At 41.1% G+C, this 24,652-nt stretch overlaps 3 protein-coding genes across 4 annotated transcripts in view; all 3 read right to left on the minus strand.

The window, feature by feature from the left end:
• Nucleotides 1-24,652, minus strand: part of LOC140549330 (aldo-keto reductase family 1 member B1-like) — a 160,447-nt gene that overhangs the window by 79,136 nt on the left and 56,659 nt on the right. The gene's annotated exons all lie outside the window — the stretch shown is intronic.
• On the minus strand, nucleotides 1,025-13,166 carry tmpoa (thymopoietin a). 2 transcript variants are annotated; one of them, XM_072672861.1, is made up of 6 exons: nucleotides 13,027-13,166; nucleotides 8,153-8,270; nucleotides 7,516-7,665; nucleotides 7,090-7,211; nucleotides 2,961-3,064; nucleotides 1,025-2,639 (listed from the first exon to the last, which is right to left on the minus strand). In XM_072672861.1, the coding sequence occupies exons 1-6, from the start codon at nucleotides 13,063-13,065 to the stop codon at nucleotides 2,270-2,272; spliced, it is 903 nt and encodes a 300-aa protein (XP_072528962.1). In that variant the 5' UTR covers nucleotides 13,066-13,166; the 3' UTR covers nucleotides 1,025-2,269. The 2 variants fall into 2 exon arrangements, with proteins under 2 accessions (XP_072528962.1, XP_072528961.1); XM_072672860.1 differs by lacking the exon at nucleotides 13,027-13,166 and adding an exon at nucleotides 12,127-12,423.
• On the minus strand, nucleotides 16,762-23,036 carry strap (serine/threonine kinase receptor associated protein). The gene is made up of 10 exons (XM_072672864.1): nucleotides 22,772-23,036; nucleotides 22,255-22,380; nucleotides 21,981-22,116; nucleotides 21,735-21,816; nucleotides 20,952-21,024; nucleotides 20,703-20,802; nucleotides 20,218-20,355; nucleotides 19,804-19,940; nucleotides 18,972-19,121; nucleotides 16,762-18,053 (listed from the first exon to the last, which is right to left on the minus strand). The coding sequence occupies exons 2-10, from the start codon at nucleotides 22,364-22,366 to the stop codon at nucleotides 17,992-17,994; spliced, it is 990 nt and encodes a 329-aa protein (XP_072528965.1). The 5' UTR covers nucleotides 22,367-22,380; nucleotides 22,772-23,036; the 3' UTR covers nucleotides 16,762-17,991.

Genomic DNA, 24,652 nt, shown 5'->3' on the forward strand with positions numbered 1-24,652 from the left:
ATTTCTTTAAAACAAACAAACAAAAAAGTTGAAATTTATTCAGCTATTCTGAAATCGTGTGCTGTGACTGCACTTTGTGAGGAGAAAGCTGGAACATGTTAGTGGCTCTGCTAGAGCTCAGAGGAACCTTGTTAGTCGTGGCAGCAGGAGGCATAAGGAGATTAGCTCACTCTTTATAGAGAGACTATTCCTGGCATGGTGGCCAGCTAGTCCCGTAGTGGTGTAGCCTCCCTCCCTGCAGAAAAATCAGTCTGGTGCATCCAGTATTGGCACACCTTCTCACGTAGGGTTTCTTTCAATGATAAAGGGCATTTAAAAACAATTTAAAAAAATCCTGCTTTTGTTGGAATAACCATCTCAACGGTCATGCTTTCTACTAGATTTTGGAGCACTGCTGTGGAGGATTCACATACTGATTGCATTCAGCAAATAAGTGTGTTTGTGAGGTCAGCATGTTGGATGATCACCACCCCCACCCCCACCCCAACCCAACCTTCATCCAGCTTGGATAGAAAACCAGTAATTCCAGAACACAGTTCCGGTTGTCAACTCTCAGGATCGTTACCCATCTAGCCCATGCCTGGCATTAGGTGTACATTTACATTTATGGCATTTAGCAGACGCTTCTACCCAGAGCGACATACAAGGTTATTCATATCACAGAGGAGGGCCAATGTAGTGTTAGGAGTCTGGCCTAAGGACTCTTACTGGTGTAGCCAATAGTCACCCAGACCAGGAATCAAACCCTAGTCTCCCACATGGTGTTGTAACTCAGTGGCAGGTAGTGGTGTTATCTGTTGCACCACATCAACCCCCAGGTTAGTGTTATCAATCAGATTCTATTGGCAATACTATGTCTACAGGGATTACACATGCCAGGTGTGTGGGTGTACACAAACACCTGCAACTGTGCATCTGTATCAAGTAGCCAAAATACTTTCAGTAAAAGGGGTGTCAATTTGTACATGCAGCATATGTAAAAGGACAATGCAATACAAAAGTTCAAATGCCTAGGACGACAAAGTTTGATATGAAGTTTATTTGGTTTTCTACAAATCATTGTGCCATCTACAGTGTATTATACATATAAAAATTCAAAAGCCCACCCAAATTACTCCTCAGCTCCATTTCTCAATGAACAAAATAAATACATTAAATGACAACATACTGTAATTATAATGGACAAAAGAAGCTGCTTCACACTCAAGATCAGCACTTCAAATATTGTTGGCAAGCCAATAGAATCATTACAATCAATTTCTTCTTTTTTTACTGTATACCAAAAATATGACAAGTGTACATATTTAATTTCTCTCATCAAACCAATGTGCTGTTTAGGAACTGTCAAAAAAGGCCATTTTCTTTTTTCCATTTGGATACAAGGGTCTTGTGCTCTTGAGATTGTTGCCAATGTTGACTTTATTCTTTTATTATTCTCCAAGTGAAAATACTGGCACAAACATCACTGAATCAAAGTGATCCTCGACATCATTATACTGGAAACACAGTTTACATACATAAATACTATAAGAGGCGACCGTGTTAAGTGGACTGGATAACACTTGGACATACACAGAAATAAAAAGAGCAAACATTTAGATTAGTTCTGCACACTGTGAAGCCGGACTCATGGGCTAGTGTGATGACCATTAAGTTTCAGTTCACTTCGGATTAAGGCTGATGTAAATCAAGTGACTGTGGGCCAAACTTAAGCTAGCACAAAGTTTAGAGTTAGAACGGTAGCGTTGTACTTGTTAAACCCAGGAATCCTGCCACAGTATGTCTTTACAAATCAGGTTTACAAAAACCTCATACAGAATTATTCCTTTGGCTAGACCTTCATTCCACCTTCACATAGAAGCTTTTCAGTGATCAACCCACCAAGCATTCCCAGCACCCAAGGGTCCAAGACACAGACCCTCAAAACAGACAAGAAAAACTTGAAATGTATTCACACAAACAGGGAGAGAAGAAAAAAAAAAAAGAATGAAAAAAAAAAAAAAAAAAAAAAAAATTCACATAAAATGGCAGAATCACTTGTGACCATGGCCATGTGTCAGTCTGAAAGGTCCAGTTAGAAAAAAAAGAGCCAGAGATAACTCTTTAGCGTTTGTGGTATACAGTCCATTTGTGACAGAAGAAAGTTCGCAAGTGGAGAGAGGTCCATGGGTGGCCTTTTTGACCTAGAGTCAGAGACTGCTGAACCAAGAGAAGTTCTGGCTGTATCGGGCAGTAAAGAGGGATGTGAAAAAAAGGGAGACGAGTGTGTTCATTTGCTGGTGCCACCTAACGCACTGCTGCTGGCTGACTGGCCAAATGGGCTCATTTCGTTGGTCTCCATGGCCTGGTAAACAAAGAAAAGGAAGCCAGCCACAGCACTGAGAAGCAGCACCTGCACCCACACTGGCAGGCGGCGCCGGGATTTGGCAGGCACAGCAGGGGGCGCTGCAGGCTTGGGAACAGTGGAGAGAGGAATGGAATTCCGAGGAACAGGGTTTGTGCGAGTGATTGATCGGTTCTCTGTGTAGGTGGAGGAGCTGGTATGTCTGAGCTCAGTGAGACGTGGACGCAGTTCGTCTAGCCACGCGTCACTAAAAGGCCGCCCAGCTGCTCCTTTAATTGGTTGCCGGCGGGTGGCACTGAAGGAGGAGAGAGGGCGAAAAAAAAAAAGTTTTAAAACATTCCAATTAAAAAAAAAAAAAAAAAAAAAAAAAAAAAAAGCCTTTCAGATACACAAGATATGTAATGGACCTTGTTGAGGCCCATTATATTGGCAATACGTCCATACAGGAACCACACACACTGCGTAACTTAAAGTAGCTGAATGAATTTATTAAAAGGGGTGTCCAAACAAACAAAAGAAAACCCACAATGAAATTGCTTAGCAATTCTTTACTACACTGATGATAAAACAGAAGATCAGCAATTAGCAGCCGCCATTTGAATGGTTAGTAACTCACCTGATGCCTGTGGGAGTGTTGAGGGTCTCGTTGGGGAACAGATCTTTTAGCACGTCTCTGTCTGGAGTTTTTGGGGTCTGCTCAACCGCAGATAACTTCTCAATCTGCAAACAAAAAACCATCCATGAAGTCAGAATTCAGCCAAACCGCAGATAGCCAATGGGTTGAAAGTTCTTTACATGAAAAGAGAGTAGCCACCCGGTTGAATCAGCCTGTTAAGGTTTTTATTGTTGGCAAACCAATTTGTTCAGCAAACATCACCATTCCCCCTAGATAGAGCTACTACCACCAACCACTGTGTTACCCCAAAGAAACCCAAAACTTCCAACAGCTTAGGGCGGACACCCCTTGGTTGAATGTGCAAGACCCTCTTTCACCATAAACCAGTCATCATGGTGGCGCTGCACCACATGCTGCTCTTGACATTACCAGTGGTGATCCCTGATCTCCAAAGCGGTTGTCCTGCCCACGTACAGGGGTGACTGGAGAGAGGAATGTACGGAGTTTTGTTTGCTTTCCCCTCAGTAGGGCTGCAGAAAGCCCAGAGTAGTCCTCCTGATATGGTGGAGTAAAAGTAGTCAGGGCTTGTCTTATGGTGTTCAATTGTTTAAATACAAAAAGACACTTAAATAAAATTCTAATGACTTTATTTTTTTTTATTTTTATAAATACTACTGACATTGTTGAGGCTTCCTTTATCCCTGAGGTTCTCAAAACAGACCCCAAACTCAACTCAAACTAAACAGTGTGAAGTTATGGGTATTCCATATCCACTAGTGTACTTCGTTCATACGCTATTCCAGTGCACTGTAAATTTTGTGCTACATTTTCAAACGCCACCGAGTGGTCATGCTTTATTTGACAAAGTCTTTCCTCCAGTAGCAAGCGCAACACAATGCTACCAGCACTGGGCAGGTCAAGACTACTAGCATGTTCTTCCTCAAAGACAACTAACCAGATCTTTTGAAATTTCCAATAACGCAAGGTCACTGGACAGCTAAGCAGGCTCATCGCACAACAGTCATGCAATAATTGTGCCATTGATTGTTTCTCAAGTCGCTTGTGCTTCAAATCTGATACCAGCCATTTTTCTGGATTTCCTCAACAATATCAGAATATTCAACAAGTCAGACAGAGATGCCTTCACAGCCTAGCTTAAGACATGTGTTAGGTCAATGGAAGTGCTTATATTTTCAGCCAACGGTCTAATAACACCCACAACCCTCCACAGTACGGTCGCTGCTGCAAACCTTGGATGAGCACATTGTGACTGGCAGAGGATCTTCTGGAGCTGGACGGCAGGGTGAATCCCCTAATGCGCGCGAAGGGGGGGAGGCTTTGCCCCGACTAGCCAGAGGAGGCGAGAGGCGGCACATCATGTGAATCAAATCTTCCGATGGTTGAGCGGAAGCTGAACGAGGCTGAACAGACCGCTTTGTGTGCTTGGCCAAAGAGACAGGTTTAGGTCCCTGAGATAAACCCTTTAGTACAGGGAGGAAATGCACCCTATAAATGACTATACTCCTACAATAAAAGTTTCACATTCAGTACACCACTAACTCAACACACCACTGAATCAGGACTAGACCTGGGGAAATGTGCAGAGCTCACTCCTCAATATGTACTTGAGAAGAGCCAAACTCACCAAATTAAACTTAAAGGCAATTAACCCTACAACATCGTGCAATAATATGCTAAATGTACACAGGCACTGCAATCACCTCTATAAGAGCAGTATCAAGGAGGGAAACCTGCATGTCTTCGTTGGGTGCAGCCGCACAAGCAGTGACCCTCTCACCAAGCTGTGTGTTCAACCGTCAAACAGGAAAGAACATGAAAGTTTCAAGATAAACTGAAAACATTGGGATAGTTTAAATACATTTCCTGGATTTTAAATCTAGGACATGACAAGAACACCGATACAAATAGTCATTTAAAAGGCACCTTTTTGCCTTGTTGCCAAGGAGAGGACTGCGTAGATCTTGGACTCCCATTCTTCACAGAGAGGCGCATCTTTTCATGATTCTAAAGGGCCAATTTCACACAGCATATGTAATAGAATACAAGCAACCTTGTAAGATGCTTTTGACAAGGGCGTTAGCAAATAGAGTGTGTGTAATGACTAGGAGTGAACTCCCACCCCAAAAACTGGTCTGATGCACTACAGTTATAATATTGAACATAAGCATCACACATTTGATGTAGGCCAATACTTACTGGCTCAAATTTGGGTTGCAGTGATCACAACCAACTGCTTTTAAAGCTCAAGACAAAACTCAAAGTAAATAACTAACTTTAGTAAATAAAGAATCACATCAGTTCACAAACAGGACTGTTCACTCTGCTCATTTCTACATTGCATACACCAATCAGCCAGAACATTAGTACCACTGGTATAATATATACTATATACGGCGGCCAATATTAAAGCACCCCTAGCACCGCCACAAGTTCTGGCCATTCGAGTCACTGAACCCTTTGACTGAAGGGGTCAAGTGACATCTGAGACATAAGCAGCAGACCCTTCAAGTTATGAGATGGGGCCTCTATGAAAATCAATGAGCCTAGTTACTGGTTCACCTTTTTGGGAACATCCCATCAAGACCTGCCTGATGTTCTGACCCAATTCGGCTTCTTAAAGTGCCTCAGATCTCCATGCGTGCCATTTTCTCCTGCTTTTAAGATCACCTTCTAGAGCTGACTGTTCACTTGCTGCCTAACATGTCCCACCACTTGACAGATGCCACTGTAGACGAAGATAAATGTATTTCACTTCACTTGCCAGTGCTGCTAATGTTATAGTCAATTGGTATATAGTAGGCAAATTACATGTAGACATGTCTAGACCACACACTGTTACATTTCCAAATGAAATCAATCTTATCCATGGGGCAATCTAGTAAGAAGGAGACAAAGCAAGACCACTGCACCTTCTCAGTGTACATGTCCTCCTGCAAACCATACAAGGCAGCACGAGTTGGAGTTACAGGACATCTTGGAGACTCATACAAGTTGCTCTTGGTCCCGATGAGCGATGGCTTGTCTGCCAGAAGAGGCTTGGGGTCTTTGGGCACGGACTTCAATGCAAAAACACCATTCATAAGGCTAAAATAGTAGGCAGATAAAGTGAAGGCCCTTCAGGCCTACATGTTGACCTCCTTCGTGTATGAAGTCTTACTGTATACCTACATACCAAAGGCCTCACCCTCTCCCGAGGAGCAGGCAGCATCTCAGCAGCTGAAAGCTCAGAGAAATCCTAAAAGAATAAGAGTACAAATATGGACAGACTCAAACCCAAACAGGTCACCAGGAAAACCAGTGCAAAGCAGTCCCAAAAGCCCACTGGTGCATTTAAAAAAAAAATTATAAATAAAAAAATAAAAAAAAGTGATCGCTGTTCGTCTCCCATATGTCGCTGTATAAGCAACGTGTACAACCAAAAACTTCCCTCAAAAGTAATTGCCCTTTAGAAAGGGCTGAAAAGGTGTGCTGGGTGACTGCTGGACCATTCTTATGAGTGCAGACTGACCAAGTGCACAGAAAGCAGATGCTGGACATGTGAAGGCAACATATAGCGTTACAGTGTCATCGCTGGCAGGAACTGTCTGATCCAGTCTACAAGAAGTCCTCCTTGATTTTCTCTGAACATGTACAACTTCAAAGTCCTCTTCTTCCTCCTCCTCCTCCAATTTCTGCATACCATAAACATGCATCTTTTTCCACATTTTCACCAATACGCATCATAATTGTTGCATTGGCTAACTTTTACCCCATTCTTAAAAGCCCCCCACACAGAAGACCTCTAGCGAAGGCATCTCAGGTATTTCTGTTGAAAGTGTAACACCAGATGGCACTGCACACCACCTTTCCGAAGGAGTTCACACAGGTAGTCGGTTTGTTTCATATCAATATCAGAAAAACAATAATTACTGCACCATATAAAAGGACCCAAATTATTTTACAGCAAGATAAGTGTGCCACTATGCAAAGTCACATAGCACAGAGGTAAGGCAACTACGGGGGAGGTGTGCAAAAACACAGCCAAGAGATAAGTAGGAGATTAAACGGTGTGCTTACTTCTAATGGAGGAAATGTGGGTGTTTAAATGAATGTTTTTTTCCCTCCCCACCTTGTGCTGGCTGCTGCGTGTTCTAGTAGTCACTGGAGTTTTTCCTCTGCTCCTCAACGGCCTCTCCACCACTGGGACAGGCTCTGGCTCAGGTTCTGGCTCTGGGACTGCTTTTGTAGTGTCTGATCAACAATGACCACATTCAACTCAGTTCATTTGCCATTCATCTATGCTGCATTTCTAGTGGAATTTCAACAAGACATTCTGCCCATTTAACATCATACATGCATTATTACTATGAAAAACTAAATATCTTCAATCACTTTAGGACTAGGGTTATGGCAACAATTAATTTTGCTTATTCAAAGAGGGAACAGAAATACCTAAGACACCATAATATCCAGCACAGCATTGCACTGTTACACATTTAAGTGCTTTTTGAAATGGCCTTTATATGTGCACTAGAGAAAAGACAAGAGACATTACCTTCTTCCTTGTCACTGTACTGATCAGAGTCAGTATTGCCATTCTGGTTGTTGTCAGTTTGGACTGGTTCAGAGAGTTGTACAACAGTCTCTGGAGGGCCTTGGTCCAGTAATTTTTGGAGCTTCCTCTCATACAACTTGCGGGTGGATGCTAGTTAAATAAAAAAAAATAAATAATAATAATTAATTAATATATATATATATATATATATATATATATATATATATATATATATATATATATATATATATATATATATATATATATATATATATATATATATATATATATATATTTTTTTTTTTTTTTTTTTTTTTTTTTTTTTTTGCAGTAAAACAAACTGGACAGACAAGCTGCCTACTAAATGTGGGAACAAGGCTTCTTGCAAAGATGCTATTAACAGCCACCTGGTAGAATGCCTGCTTAGTTGTATGAACTTTTACAGCCCTACAGCTGTAATCGAGGTGCAAGATTTTCCAATGCCATTACCACACAAAAAGTGGTGACAAGTCAAAAGCTAGGGAAGGCAAATTTAGTGTTAACACACCACAGCACATTTGATGTAATTGCGCAGTGACCAGGTGGCAAAGGATCATTAAACCAGCATCACACATGAGGTTCAAAACAACTGGCTTACCCACAATAGGTCCAGCATTGACTCCATACGTCAGAAGATGGTCCTTCAGACCCTCATTGGTCAGTTCAGTAACATCAATCTCCTCTGGCCGGACTCGGTCAGTCTTCCTGGTGGCTTTCTTTGGAATGGGGAGGAGAAGGGAACATGTTTCAATGACATTTTACAGTATTACAAGCAGAGTATTTTTTCCCTCTTTGAAGGAAGGAAAAGCCACAAACATGTATACAATATGAACTTTGAGAACACCACTGCCATTATTACACAAATATAAAAGGATAGTATGTGTATAGTGATATTCCACCCACACCCATTAATTGCTCAACTCCTATACTGGCCATCCAAGGACTGCTGTCTGTGTAAACTGCAGCTGCTGCAGACAAGTCACAATTGTAGCAAAGAGTGACAACGCCAGAGTCTACAACAAATGCCCACCCAACCAAAGCATAGCACACATGCTGTCAACAGTTATCGTAATAAAGCATGTGACTTTCTTGGCAAAAAGTCACACAATCTGTGCACACATTCTAGGCTCATGGAGGTCAATTATTAGCACCCCACCTTAAAAACTGCAATGATAAACATGCACACAGATTTACTTGTTAGTCCACACAAAAGCTTCAAGAAAAGTCCAGAAATATGAAGTCATTGGGGCTGGGAGTGCATTTAAATGTTGCAGAAGGGGTAGAGCAGGAATACTGCAGCTCCAGTCACATTCCCCTGGAGTGAAGCCATCCCTCACTCCACAAAAACGAAAACATGTGATTGGGCTGAACTAGATAAACAGCGTGAAGAGGAGGGTAGTGTGCATGTATGTGTGGGTTATGTGAGAAGGCAGACAAAAGAAAGAAATCCAGTTCTTCAACAGTCCTCACTGGATGAGACTCCTTAGCAAAGCCTCGAGGCCTTCTCAGGGGGATCTGGAATGACGCCCATTCAAAGATCAAATTTCATAATCATAAATTCCAAGAGGAATTTCCTTACCCCCCCCCCCCCCCCCCCCCAGCCTCTAAAGCTATGTGTGTAAAAGAAAATAGGAGCTTAAAGAGAATGTATAGAGGTTTAAGAGAGTGTACATGGTAAATACATCAAGTTAAAGGCAATATTCACCAAATTGAAGTCCACTGAATAATTGAAGTCCACTGAATAATCCAAAGCTCATAGCAAACAGTTAATATTTCTAAACTACAACCAAGGCTTGTGGGTTTCTGACATCAGTCTAGACTTCACTCACTCACTGTGATTCAGCGTCAACACAAGCTTGCCCACTGTGCCAGACATCGGTTTGCAAATAAGGCGTTAAGGTGGTTAACCACAGTTTTCCCAACTGGCACTAAGGCACAGAGTACAATCTAAATGTTGAGGTTACTACAAATTTTTGCACAAAGCAAGTTGAAGTATGATGCCTTTTTCCATGTCAGGACCTAGTACTTTTAACTGCATGGTTAGACCCCTTTAAACTTGTCCCAGTTTAAAAGTGGTATAAACGTTTCACAAGTGCACGTGCCACTACTGCAATGGCAACTGTAGTTTGTTATACATCTCACATGCACTCCGTTGTTTTTCAGTGGATAACCGCATGGCATCATTAGACCTGACACCGGACAAGCAGTTAGCTACACAGTTCAGACAAATGCAACCACTTCTCAGCAAACAGCATTTATTGTATTCACTAAAATACAGAAGGACACCATTTTTACTCATTACAGTTTAACTGCTAAAACCACTGTTACTCACTGTGCCAAGGTTTCTTCATGTTGCTGCTATTCTGCACCTCCCTCACTTTCACACATCTCACAGCGTTTTAAGTCATTTTAAAGTGAAAAGTTCCTGTATTTTGGCTTACGTTTTGAGACTACTTGCAACATAGTCTTTGCCATCTGCATTTTCTCTTCGGTCATGCAATGTAAACAGGAAGCATAGACATCAAGCCAATCAATAAGATTTGTTGCCAGTGATTGTATAAACCAGCTCCATCAAAAATATCAATTAATGGTGGCAGAGTTACTATGTACATATTATAAATGTAGTGTTTTCATAATACAACATGGCTGATCACTTATAACAAGATGTTAACTAATCAGGATTTCATATATCAGTACTTGGCTGTGTTTTAAATGGGCAGGTCTCTTTTTATTCTCTGAAAACAATGGCATACTTCTTAAAGCTACTATGAACAATCTGTTGCAAGCCTTTGAAGAGGGCTTGGGGGAAGAGGAAAAAAAAAAAAAACCCAAAAAAAAAAAAAAAACCCACATCTGGCAACGCAAGCTCAAATTCCTCCTCGCAAGAAACTATTTCCTCAATAAAGGGACCAAACCCATAATGAAAACAGCCATGTGCAGCAGCCATTCTTAGGCCCCTGGACAGAGCAGGAGAGAAATTAAATAACCATTAATGTCCGATTACCCTGAACATTCTCACACCAACTACGGTTTTGCCTTAAACACCAACAGTGTATTTACAAATCCCCAGACAAGAGTATCACCTACACAGAGATACAAGACACTAAGACAGCCCCTAGAATAGAACACCCCATAGGGCAATACCACCTTGTTCACTTCAAAGTGGACAGAAGAGCACGCCTTGCTTTAATTAGCACACACTTAAACCTCTGAGAGCTTGTAGAAACAAGTCAATAGTTTAAACTATACATCTCTGAAACCAACCCCACCAGCAAACTCCGGCTATCATCAACCCATCAAAATGTATGACAAGCAACAGGCTTTTTGTTAAAGAAACAAACACAGGCAAAACACTATTTGTGCATATTTTAACCGTTGGTGAGGCGCAATAGCAATAGGAACAGAAACTGATGGATGACTTTTAGGGAAGCGAGATTGAGCTCCGTTCCTCCAAGTCATTGCATCAGTGCACCTTAAGAAAATTACTATAATACTGGCTATACAAGGCCACATGAAACAGTGTGAAACCAATTACACTGCCCCATTAAACATGAACAGCTTTAGAAATCTACATTAAAAAAAATTAACATTATAAATGACAGCTTAACTGTTTCAGTATTGGGCAAATATCAGGATAAAAGATGGATAAAACTGATCAAACAATCAGTCTTATTGTACAGTGTTACATTTTCTGCTTTTTAGCAACTTTACTGTATTCATAACTCAAAAGTAAAAGCTATATTTGGAACACTTCACTAATTTTGGAAAGCGATCCTGGTGGAGGTCACTCCACTGTACTGGAAAAGCATCCGCCGTGAAACGGCAGGCTCAACCAGACGCATGCGCACAAAGTGAGGGTTAGCTGAATTCGTTCTGGTGGGATAGTAAAGTTTGGGCATGATTTTATGGGGGAAAATAATAATGGGGTTTTAAGGATTCAATATATATTTGGGGACAGTAAATATCGCTGATTATTATAATATATTCCATCATTAACCATTAAATCTCAAGTGCTTGACAAGACGTTAAAGCACTGGATGAAACGGTGTAAATAAATATTTTTTTTATTTAATTTTTTTTTTAAAGACAAGCCCAAACATTATGAGGGGATATACGGCAGTTGTTAGGGATAGGAACCGTTATTAAGCGAATAAGATTAAGAACAGCCAGCTGAACAGTTGACCAGCTAGCGGAGCGAAGTATTTAAGCGGGAAAACAGTCGGCCATTAGTCAGCTTCACACTGCCGGTTTGTTGTCGTTTCAAAGCTGAGGTTCAGCCTCGCAAACACACATTTCGCTCACGCCGGAGCACACAGGCTGAGGAGAACTGAGGACTGAACTTTTTGTAGTGTTCAGACCAGGTCTTGCAAAAGTCGCTGCAGTGTTGCTCTTTTCTCCGTCCTACATTCAACATCAGTGAACTCCAGTGCCTTCCCTTCAGACCGAGCGCTGCTTATTATACAACTAGTTATTTAAGCCGCTTTAATAACAGCCAGTGTGGACGACACTGAGGAGAAGTTAGTCACGCATGCACGAAGTGAGAGTGAAGGAGTATCGCGTAAAATCGCCCACCCTGCCGGAGCGACTCTTGTTGGAGACCACCGGGGCCGGCAGCTCCTCGTCGCTGGAGAAGGCGTCCGGAGCGGCGCTCCTCTTGTTCTGAGAGGTCAGGTTCTTCAAGTACAGCTCCACATACACGCCCTTCCTCTGGTCTCCGTTCGGGAGGGCCACGTTGTTGGCCACCAGAGCGCTTTTCAGCTTGTCTTTGGTCAGGACAGACGGGTCCGCCAGAAACTCCGACATGTCTGCTCGTCTGAGTGTGAAACGGAGGGGTTCGCTACCAGCAGACTACAGTCATTAACCGAGCAGCAGACACACGGCTTCAACGGCCACCAAAAGAGCGAACAGCTGATTGGTTACTGCAGGAAGAACGGGCGCGCTGATTGGCGAAAAAGTCTCATGCGTTCAAGCGCCTGTACAAAAAACGTTAAAGCAACGACAAACTAGATGTTTAAGATACTAGATTAGTATTTATAAGTAGAATCAGTGAGAAAGGAGGCAAGATACTCCGACATATCTCTGTATAACACTCTGTATGGTTTGGATCAATCTGTACTGATTCACAAAACGAATCAAAGTTACTGAGATTTCAGTTCAGGTGAACTCCAGTAAGGAAGGCCCAGATCCCACAGCTGTGATTCAACACTAAAGAGACACTAAAGCATTAGCCTGCTATGTTCATTGTAACTAATAAAGAGAGGGTGTTTTGTAATCCTCACTCGACCATTTCAGAAGCATTTATATCTGCTAACAAACGTATGAACCTCAGGAAGCCAGGTTTAGAGGTCAACACAGGGAATTAGCAAACTATGTTGGATGCAGGCCCCCAGACGTGCTCAAAGACATATCTGCTGAACAAAACATGGGTTTTAGATCAAAGAAAAACTTCACAATACTCATATTCTGTGTTACCTCCAAAACAGCGACACAGGACCGCCTCCTGGACACCATTGTGTAGTGGTTCTCAGATATGGCCCTTGCCCCTATGCCAGCATGTCGGTCTTTTCCTGCCTCCTACACGCCTTATTCAGCTCATCAGCTAATTACCAATCATTCCCGTAGCTGAATCAGGTGTGGTGGAGCAGGGGACAGGCTGGCTGTATCATACTAAACAGCATGTGCAAATACTACACGACCACTAGCAGCGCACTTGAACAGCTAGCATATTAGCTACAGCATGTGGTTTTGGATACAGCCACTGCTACTCGGAAAATGTGCAGGTAAACAGGGTTAAGAATCCCTGGCTGCGTCCCAATTGCGTACTAGCAATTACTAGCACTAGCTTGTTGGAGTATGTAGCAGTGTCCAAATTGAGTATACTCAAATTCCCAAGAAGTACGCAGAACCCGTCGTTTTGTTGAGTGTAGCTACGGTGGACACTATAATCACTAAAACCACTATGCAATCGGAAACGGAAAGCTACTCGCGTCTGGAACAGGTATGTTGAAATAGAAATGCTTCATAACTTCCTGTTAGTTCGCAGATTAGTGCGTAGTACGCAATTGGGACGCAGCCACTGCCGTAGCCCAACACAGTGAGTGGTGCGTTCTCTGCTCAAACACCTAATTCAACTGATCAGTTAAATTTGTTGGTTAATTTAATGAATTTAATAATATATGATCAACTTACAGTAACAATACGGTAAAAAAAAAAACGGCACTATGGCATGTGCAAAAGTTTGGACATCCTTCTTGGTATGCTTTAATTAACTCATTTTGGACTGGTTAGGCAGATCCAGAATTGGTGGTTGGCTGGTGACAATTCTAAAAAGTAATAAATTCTGTGTGAAAAAACGTATCAAACATGGTTTTGTCTAAACAGCTGGCTGTGGGTCTGGAAATGAAGCTTATTGATGTATGTCTACAGAGCAGATGAAGGTTATAAAAATATTAAAGCACTCCCAGGTCACAAGTTCCACTGTCCAAAATGTCATAATGAAATGACAGGAGAGTTGCAAAGATCTTGGGATCCTCCAGTCCTCCATGAGAATCAGTAGAACAACGAATAACATTTGACGTCCACTGTGTCAGATACCTCCTCAAGATCTGCGTCTGGAGAGTCTGCTGAATTGGACAGAAAACAGTCAGGCAGGTAGAGTCCAGCACAGTTTCCTGATTTCCTTGCTGAAAAAAAGAACGACTAAATCTGGCAATTAACATGCAAGTTGAATCAGGTGCACTTGAGCAGAAAAGGCACAAAACTGTGCAGAAATCTGGCCCTCCAAGACCTGAGCTGCCTAACCCCAGTGTAGGCAGCAGTTTACCCAATATCTAGATACTGTGCATACGTTGTTGTGAGAGGGAAGCACATGAAAACGTGTCATGACCTCTGTTCTGTTCAGACACAACATCCATATTAGAGTATTTCCAAGCACAGTGGTCTGCAAAGACAACAGACAGGAGATGTGCATGACATAGCAGCAGATAAGGTAGGATGGCAGGATAAGCACCTCCCTGGAATGTACCCTCAGTATGTAGCCGAGTGGTTGACCTGGGATAATCCTACTGGGCAGGATTGAAGGACAGCACAAAGGCCCTAATCACGGCAGTTCAAGGACAAGTTCTGGTGCACCATGTATGACAGAGTGCACCGACATGGTACCCCAGAACTTGTGCTGAGGTATTCAGACACCTAGTAGTAGCAGGCAAGGAAAGCATACTGTGAGGCTAAGTGCAGGGGTCACATTCAGGAACATCTGCCAAGACAATGGGTTGGACATTCTTTTAGTCCAAAAGGGAGGAACCACAGAGAGCGGTGGAACACAGCAGAATCCCAAATGAGGATAACTTCATAAGGAAGGAATACGAGAACCTGGAGAAAGTCCAGATATTAAAAGAGGATTTAGAGAGGAGATGGATGGTTAAAAGAAATCTCTGTAACCAATTCCAGAATGATATCTGGAAGATGCCCAGAAGAGCATAAATTCTGGGATCCACAATATTTACAGTGTCTTGCAAAAGTATTCTCCTAAAAGTTAGCAGATTAATCAGCATCATACAACAGTGATATTTATATTCTCTTCAAAGGAAAAAGAGGGATCCTCAAAATTAATACTCTTAAAGTGATTTGATTTATGTAAAATACAATCTTCTGTGACAAGAATTATGGGCTATTCTTAACCCAGACGCCACAACCTCAGCACTTCTGTGCCTGATATCAGTTTAACATGCTGTAACTGTTTTGGGTTTACTGTAGAGGTGAAAATGGTCAATTACCCAGTAATACCTGGTCAGCATAGCAGACTCCTGTAGCAGTCTCTTCCCATTATTGTAAAAGGGTGGGCATTAAATTGGACAACTGGTGTACAACAGTCTACACTACTGTAAATCTATATTGTAGGTGTTCGTGATAAAATACAGGTAGTGTGTTGCTCCATGCACCATTCTAGGATACCTGATTTTATGATCAATCATTAAGTGGCATTAAAGCCTTGGGCATGCATTTATTTCTTTGTGACATGGCGCATTATCATCCTGGAAGTAACCTCTAGAATATGAGTAAATTGTGGCCATGAAGGGACGAACATGGTCTGCAACAATTATTGAAATATTTTGTGGCACTTTTGTGGCACTGATTATGTAAATATTACCTGAAGCTGCAGCAGATGTTCAGGTCTTGCTAATTACATGGTGAGTGTACATGCAGGTTTATAAGGAAGATATTAGAATATGTTCAATTACTTTTAACAAAGACTCCTGTGGAAAGTGTTTTTGCTGAAGGAACAAAAAACACAAAAACTTGGAGGACCAAGTCTGCCAATACAATACAATACAATACAATAAATAAATAAATAAATTCATATATTATTAATAAAAGTGAAAACTAAGAACGAATAAGAAGTGCATACGTGGAGTATAAACACCCAAATAAATAAATAAATTAATATAGGATATAAGACTATACATAAATAAATGAATTCCAGGGTAGAAATAAATAATTAAAATAATTATCGTATGATGTACCGTTTTTGTTTTTTTACTTAATTTATACACTTTATTCCTTTTATTTCTGCATTTATATATTTATTTTATTTTTTATTAAAACCTATATAAATATTGGAATATTTTATGTATACTTTTTAACTATTCACTGTATTCATTAATGTATTTCTTATTTCGTATGATAATGAAGGGGCGTGTTTTTCACCTTCAGGCTTAGCAATCAAGGCCAGATAGAGAGGAGCTGACTCAAGTGGAGGGAAGCCAGAGCTGCAACGTCTAGGTGATGATCGGTCTCTGATCTGCACAGACAAGCAGCTGCTTGCCCAGATAAAGTGGAGCAATATATGCATTTTGAGTTACGATCTTAAAATGCGACAGTCGATTTATGTGACCTTAGACGGAGCTGTTCCGCCATGTCGGTTTACATGACCGACTCTCTGGCGTCGACTGCGCAGCGGCGAGTGACTCGGACACGATTTTAGCTTCTCGTTATGCGCCTTTCAACAAGTCTGACGACGAGAAATATTTACCACTTAATCTCAAAGATTTGTGCAGACGAGGGATTCATACGCAGTTTTCTACATACGACAACACCTGGAAGCTCAGACATCCCCCACTTCACAGATCAAGTATTGGCAGGGTTGGTTCTCCATTAAAAGTGAGCATACTGTGCATGAGCGGATACAGCAATGATGAGTGACATTCATTTGTACATGAAATAAGTAGTATTTATTGCCAGTCACACCATATGCATATAGAGACCAAAACAGCCTAATTTTACACTGAAAGTCAGTTTCTTATTTTTCTTCATTTTGAGAAATCATAAGAGACTGCAAGCACACAGGCAGTCCTCACACAATATTGGCAGCACTAAGCTTACAACCAGCTAAAATGACTCCAAATAATGAAAGGCACAATCTAGTCATTTGAATTAAAAAAATGGACTTCAGGGGTTCTTGTACCTTTTATGTTAAACTGTACACTGGAAATTGTGGCCAGATATTTTGACTGTAAAGTTTTATTTGTTTTAATGAAATGGCTGATATCACTGTACCTCCATCAATAGTTGATCTGCAACAATACTTTTGCAGAAAATTCTGCTGTTTGTTTAAAAAGTCAACACATACACAAACAAAGAAATGAATGTTGCAATACACCTAAGCTATGCGGAATCCAATTTGAGCACAGTACTGAGGCTACCACCTGCTGGTTACTTCTGGCAATAAACAAAGCTATAGCTTTGGATGAAATGCATAAAACCTGGGCAGAAAAATTAAAACGTGCTCCTGTCATGTTGGCAGTGATGGAACAAATGGCACATCATCAATGTTTTATTGACTAAATGATACAACTGCCAGGTTGCAACCAAAGACAAACAACTTTAGAACTTAAGTTTCTTTTTTTTTTTTTTTGTTGCAGTTCAAAACCTACCCCCAGTATCCAGGTACTCAGGGGTCCACGAGTTATTACACCATAAGGTATTACTGTGAATAATAGCTGAATAGCATTCGACAATATATTTCTCCTCAGGATCACTTCCACTGAGATATCATCAAACTGAACGGATGCACTGTGTATTCCCTTTAATGAAACAAAGTATTTCTTTAAAAGCACAAAAACAAGTCTGGAAAAAAAAAAAGAAAAAAAAAAGTAACCAAAGTGATTACAGTGCTGTGGAAACAGACCGTTATGAAGGAGCTGAAACAAATCTGAAACTGCAGCACAGAGAGAGTAGGCAGCTGGGGGGAGATTTCCCATCTCTACTACTTCCTCCTGGTGCTTGAAGGTGTTGGTGGATTCCCCACACTCCCCATGTTAAGCTCAGCTCCCAAGGTCGTTTCAGGAGATGGAGTTGGGGTGGCACAGCACTCTGCAGGGGCGTGGGCTCAGTGTCCCAGCCCTTCCCGAACCTCTTAACTGCTTCCCTCCCCATGCCTTAAGCCTTGATCTCAGCCGGGGGGCAGTACAGTGCATCCGAGTTCTCTGAAGACAGCTCCTCTGCCAGGGGACAAGCAAAAATGTTTAGTGCAGGTTATTTAACTGTTTAGCGGGGGTAGTTTCCCCCTCAGGTAGGTGCTACATTGAATTAATCAGGTGAATGGAAACGTTGGCATGTTGAGTTTCCGCACCCACAACCCTTGACCCCACAACACTTGAAATAAGACACTGAAATCTAAGTCACTGAAATACTGGTTTATTTTCAGTGGTTTCACTGTAAAACAGGGAGAGATAAAATGAGCTAATGAGTCACACTGGCTACTTGTGGTAGCCAGAGGGAGCAGCGCGGGAGGGGTGTGGGGGCATAAAACGGCAGTTAACAGTGATACTCCTAAATCCACTATAGTTCCCACATTACTATGAAAGACCAAGGGCTTGCAGCTTAAGGTTTCTGGGTGGCACAGACGTTTGTGAAGTTACCATATTTACCCTAATAGTGTAAACTACGTGCACCAAAATGTACCCCAGTAACATGTGTACTGTAACACCCCTAGAAGGCAAACCTCTTTAAATATTAGAAACACTATACAGTTTTGTTTCATTAAGTGCATTTGTTATTATTTGGACCCTATTGCAAAGCCTTATTCCAGGTAAAGTTGCCAGCTCTAATGCAAATAAATAATAAATACTTTTTTGACTGCCTTGTTGGGTCTAGATTCTCTCATGAAAAGCTGCAATAAAAACATGCTACGTTTGAGATTTAACAAGTTCATACAAGCTAATGTGCCTGTTTCACTAGTTTTCAAACCAGTCTTCAGAGGGGCCAGAAAATCCAAATTTTGCTCCATTCCAGCTTCCGCAATAATTTAACCAAGTCACTACATACACTGAGCACCAGGTACAAATGTGTGAAATGGTAAAAATGTTGCTTCTCATATAGCGTGACTCAAAGACTCCAAGTGAAAGGTCACAACTCACCAGGAAGGACACACTTCCACAGGCCATACGTTTTCCCCACAGCTGTCTGCCACAGACGCAGTGTCCCATCTTCAGAACCACTGGCATACAGCTCTCCATCAGGACTGAAGCGAACACAGTGCACAGGCCCAAAGTGACCCTTATAGGACTCTGTGAAAGAAAATATATTTTTATAAACATTTTGCTGGTTTGAGTATTTAAAAACACATAGCTTGGCATATATATATATATATATAACAAAAAACCCTGTACAACCATTGCATGGTATAATGCCATGGCAGATTTAACAGTGTTCCACAACTAGGGGTGATATGGAAGCTCCGTAGATCAAAAGTGTCCATCTAGACAGATAACCAATCAAATCAATGAAACACTACACCAAGAATTAATACACCAGTCTCAACCCTGAACTTCCTGACTGAGCACCAGTCATCCATCATCATATACTTGAAAGCCAGAAAAACTATCCTGGACAAGACCTCAAACGTTTGTTCAAAGGTACTCCAAGCATAATTCAACCCAGTTACCTTTCACACAAAAGAAAAAAGATAATTGCAAAGTTTTAAAAGTTTCAAACATCTTCGTATGCTTCAGGTGGGAAAGAGTTTACTCATAAGCCAGCCTAAGCCACTTTTTACATTTAAAACCCTTACTACTGTCTTAGAACACCATTTTGCCATCTTATGGAAACAATGTAGTCATTCTAATATCTAAATTAGTTAATTTCTTACAGTAGTAAATTCTAATATCTAAATATTCAAACAAAGTGAAATCAAATACTAATATAAACTTTGAGTCAAAATATCCACAGCACTACTGTTTAGATTCCTACCCATTTCCTCCTTTGTGCTGTAGTCATATTTGTAGAGCTTGAAGTCATCTCCTCCAGCCACGAAGAAGTCTTTGTCAGGATGTAGTGAAGCAGAGTGAATGGAGGCTGGCGCGTCCACAGTCTTAATCAGGTCCAAGCTACAGATAAAAAGATGCAACATGACAAATGAAAATTAAAAAAAATAAAGCTTGCATAAGCAGTCTAAATGGTCCCCATAAATGTCCTGAGTAAAGAAATTATTTAAGGCAGCTATGCTGTAAAAGTTTAGCCGTAACATTCCACACACGCCCAACATCCATCATTTTCCACACCTGTTTGTTATGATGCAAATTCATGCTGACAAATGTGTTTCCACAGTATAGACTATGGACACTTACAACCACCACATTTTAATAGATGATGTGAGATATTTACGTGTGAGCTTTGTAGAAAGCAATGGTCCTTCCATATGTGATGACCAGAATCTCTCCATCAGGAATGTATTCCATGCTACTGACAGATGCTTCAAATGAGAGGGTCTTCACAGCCTCTCCTGTGTTTCTGTCCCAGAGGCTGGAGAGTACAGGAAGAGATCAATTCAAAAGCCAGGAGACATGTGTGCTGTTGCTGTACCATCAGTGGAATGTCATGAACCAAAACCAATACTGATCCTCCTATGTACACGAAAACACATGACCAAAGCAGGGGCACAAAAAAAATAAGTAAAAAATGCTCTGGCACCCTTTTCACACAGGAACAGTTTGGATGTTTATAGTTGCTAACTGTAAATACACGTCTCCTTTGTGCATTTACAAACTCATGCCTTTTTGGATGTGCAGAGTCCTCCCAAATAATGTGATTAATGGGACAGAGAGCCTAAAACTGACAACTTTGTGAATATCAGCATCAGTACAACTTACCGTATAGTTCTGTCCTCTGCAGCAGAGAGAATCTGTTGGTCATTGTTATACCACAGAGCTTTCTTAATGGCTGAGGTGTGGCCAGAGATCTCTTGAGGCTCTGCAACAGAAATAAAATACTTTTCCATTCATAACAAAGCTTTTGTTGAAAGTTACACTTGCCATAAATAGAATCCATGTATTCAATCATGGGTGGGGGCATAAGGTGTATATATCATCCGGTCCCTGTCCACCTGTTATCTTCCATACCTGCTTCAGGCTTGCTAAGGTCGTAGATGCGCAGCACTTTATCGTTACCTCCCGTCAAAAGGCAGTTGCTGTCCTGCTGACACCAACATAGGCACAGTATGGGATGGAGTCAGGTTTGCACACATAGGCTTAAGGGACATCAAGAAGGCTTTGTTTCAGTCTCTTAAAATGCTAGCAGTCAGCATTACATATTTAACATACATTTACCTTGGTACCCAAGAAATAAGTCTCACATGGCCTGATTTAACAAAGATTGTAAAATACTAAATGAATCCTGATTTGGATGGATCCTTACATTAACACTAACTTCTGTGAATCAACTGAATCGCATTTTGCTAAGTAAGGCTGATTATCAATATGAGATGATTCTATTCCTCCTAGACTGACAGTACAAGAACACTCCTATTCCCTGTACACTGCACTGAACATAAAATAAATAAGCCAAAATACCAAAGAATAAATAAACAAAAAGCTTGAGTTTAGCAAGTAACCCAAGGATAAGCCAAATGACAGTATGTCAAACAATTAAACATCATTTAATTTCCTTCCAGCAGCCAGAAAGGTACTTACATAAAAACTAACTACACTAGAGTTAAATACATACAGTGACAGAAACAGGTGTGAACCTGGAAAGGTGTAAAACAAGCCACTAACAATGACCACTGTACACAATGCTCTTGTAAAAAGAGAGTAAGTAACTAAGTACAGGTATACATGCTTCCTAAAAGTAGCAAAATAACATCACAATTATTACTGTATTATTCTGCTCAACAGGGATGTTACCTGCGTGAAGTTTACACATTTAACAATGTGCTTGTGTGCCAGGGTGAGGACCTCGTCTCCAGTGACTGCATCCCACACCTTTCTGTAAGATAAGATGAAGACATGACCTCAAAATCTGCTTCACACAAAGTTGAGCTACCTACTGTTGAGCTATGATCGCTTGGTCTCTCACTTGATCGCATTCCCCTCAGTTTGAGAAAGGCAAAAACAAGCTCGGATCAAACATATTTCTTATGTTTCACTTACGCTGAGAAATCAGCAGCAGCAGTAGCCGCCTTAGTGGCGTCTTTATTTAAGGTGGCCCCCCAAACAGCACCTTTGTGACCCAAGAACGTCCCGATCCAGTCCCCTGTGTCCCCCTGGCGCAACATCGGTTTGCCATCTGCAAAGACCAGAGAAATAATACTATGAAAAAGGCTCATTTATTTGAGGTACCATTGTGATTACATTGTATTAAAAGAGACACTGTTACAGTAAGTTATACAGAACATTACTGAACAAAAAAGGAGGCCAGACCTACCTTTACAAGCACTTATAAGAAAATAGCCATAAGGAGTAATTCCACTGAAGGCCAGATCCACAACAGGTCTGGTGTGGCCTGAGCAGGTGAGCGGAGTCTGCCTCATAGCCATTCTGTAACGCAAACCTGGAGAAATGACCATGGTCAAGACTGAAGTTAGTAGTGTCGAGGTAATGAGTGACCAAAGGACTCTGGGCTGAAAAGTAAAAACCTTCACAGCAAGGCTACTTGCTAGTCGCTTACTCAACAGACTGGCCTGCTCAAATGGGCCGTGACACATTTACATTTAGCAAGTACTTTCAGATTGGGGGTAAAAAAAAAAAAAATACCTAGCTACATAACAACGCTAAGAGCAAAATAATACAAAATTATTAAACTGCCGTACTCAAAACAAGGTAAACCGCTGGCTAGAGGGCGGTTCGCTAGCTCGATAACACGCAGTGTACGGTAGCCACAGCAGCTAGCTAGCTAGCTCGCTCAACTAGCACTAGTGTCTGCTAGCCGGTTGGTGAATTACCTTGTGCAGAGACAGCAAATGAACGGACACACAAACGTCTTCAAGCCTGGCGAAGGTTAAAAGAGAGAGAGAGAGAGGGTTTTCGGGGAGGACAGCGCTGTAGATGTAACTCCAAACTCTTTGAAGAGCCAGCGAGGAGGTGCGCACCCACTGAAAGTGCTGTGCCACCAGCAGCAGCTACAGCCAGAGCCGAAAGCGCGGAAGGCCGGTGAGTTCTCAAACACATAACGGGCACGGACAGGAAACCGCGCTCCTCACTGACACACTCACATCCGAGCTGAAACAACACACTCAGTACACAGTCCTACCGAGAATTAAACAACAACACACATTTATATTAAATCAATTACATCGCAGATTGCATTTAATACAGTCATATTTCTTTAATAACTGTAATTTTGTCTGTTAAATACTATGAGCGGGTTTACCGGGCAGAAATGAATGCTACCTTCAAAGTCCCCCTCTGATATTGTCCTCCTCAAAAGTTCCTACCTAGCGTTACGACTATATGGTAAAAAAAAAAAAAAAACCTCATTAACACTCAAGGAAATATTTTTGTTTACTTCTTTCAATGGAAACGCGGATTAATTTATTTGTATTTTTATAATGTCAAGACTCGAGTTTTAGAAAAGCACTTTTTTACATTCATGTCAAGTAACTGACATGCAGAAAAATATCTCTTTTAAAAAGCAGTTTGCTGAGCGGTGGCAGAACGTTTCCAGAACCATAATAAGCATCTAAAAGCGACATTTCCTGGAAAAAAGTAAGAAGAACTTTAAGAAAAGATCTGTTTTCAAACAATCCAGAACATTCTCCATTTCACTTCAAACATCAATAAAATATCCTTTGGCCAGGGGTGCCGATATTATATAAATGTGCCATATTATGCAGGACAGTGAAAAGTCTTAAAAGTCTTGAAAGTCTTGCATATGGAATATCCCCCCCCCGCTACTTTCCCCTATGTGGTGCAGCTGCCTGTGTGCCGTGTTTAAGGCTGTAAGAGCAAGCTACCAATTTGCTATTGCAGTTGGCTAGATGCCAACCTTAAGTTGGACAGTGTCTACTCAAGCACTAATAAAAAATTATGCCAGCAGTGTTTGGCTTTGTGCTGTTCCTGCAGAAGCTCACCTGATTCAACTCGCCTGTTAATTGCTAGGGATAGTAGTAAGGCTGTTAAAGCATGGGAACTCAATAAACTGTGGTGGACTATGGCCCCCATCTGCCTCGTATCTCCAAAATGGCAACTTTACACAAGTAGAGAAAAAAAACGTCTTTCTAGAGATTCTGGAGCATTTCTATTGTCCCATATATCATTACATTCTGATACAATGTAAAGAACAGCTGTCATACGTCAAAAAGGGGAAATCTGCAAGAATGGATAGACAAGGTTTTTGTCTGACAGCACCGATATATTAGTCTTATACTTGAATTTTCACCGGAACTCTGTGACTATCCACATACCTTTCTTTATACCGAGGTACAAGTGCAAGGTAACACAGAAACTAAACTCCGTTCCTTATCTATCAACATGTGGAAGGTCAGAGAACACACAAGCAAAATGAGACGAAAGACTGTTGACCTTCATAAATCAGGCACTGGCTATGAAATATTGCTTGCACACTTTGAAAATACTGAACTGCAGTATTAAGGCAATAAGAAAGATATTTAGGCATTTGGAAAAAAAAAAAAAATATATATATATATATACAGTGATTAATATGTTAAGGCAGTCACTATGCTAACCATCCCCAAACTATCCTCAGTGAAACCCATTCTGTTGAATAAGAGACAATTGGGGCCATTAGGATTAAAATCTTTTGGGTTTACTTCAGAATGGGAATTGTCTTAATATTAGAAACCACTAAAAGGAGCAAAATGTTA

This window comes from Salminus brasiliensis, chromosome 2 (assembly GCF_030463535.1).
Source record: "Salminus brasiliensis chromosome 2, fSalBra1.hap2, whole genome shotgun sequence".
In the NCBI taxonomy this organism is placed as follows: Eukaryota; Metazoa; Chordata; class Actinopteri; order Characiformes; family Bryconidae; genus Salminus; species Salminus brasiliensis.

Coding starts and splice junctions, on each gene's coding strand:
- strap (XM_072672864.1), bottom strand. CDS start 22,366: ATGGCTATGAGGCAGACTCCGCTCACCTGCTCAGGCCACACCAGACCT. Junction 21,025..21,734: donor AATGTGTAAACTTCACGCAG/GTAACATCCCTG, acceptor TGGTGTCAGCAG/GACAGCAACTGCCTTTTGAC. Junction 20,803..20,951: donor CCTTAGCAAGCCTGAAGCAG/GTATGGAAGATA, acceptor TTTCTGTTGCAG/AGCCTCAAGAGATCTCTGGC.
- tmpoa (XM_072672860.1), bottom strand. CDS start 12,357: ATGTCGGAGTTTCTGGCGGACCCGTCTGTCCTGACCAAAGACAAGCTG. Junction 7,212..7,515: donor GTACAGTGACAAGGAAGAAG/GTAATGTCTCTT, acceptor ATTGTTGATCAG/ACACTACAAAAGCAGTCCCA. Junction 2,640..2,960: donor AACACTCCCACAGGCATCAG/GTGAGTTACTAA, acceptor CTCCTCCTTCAG/TGCCACCCGCCGGCAACCAA.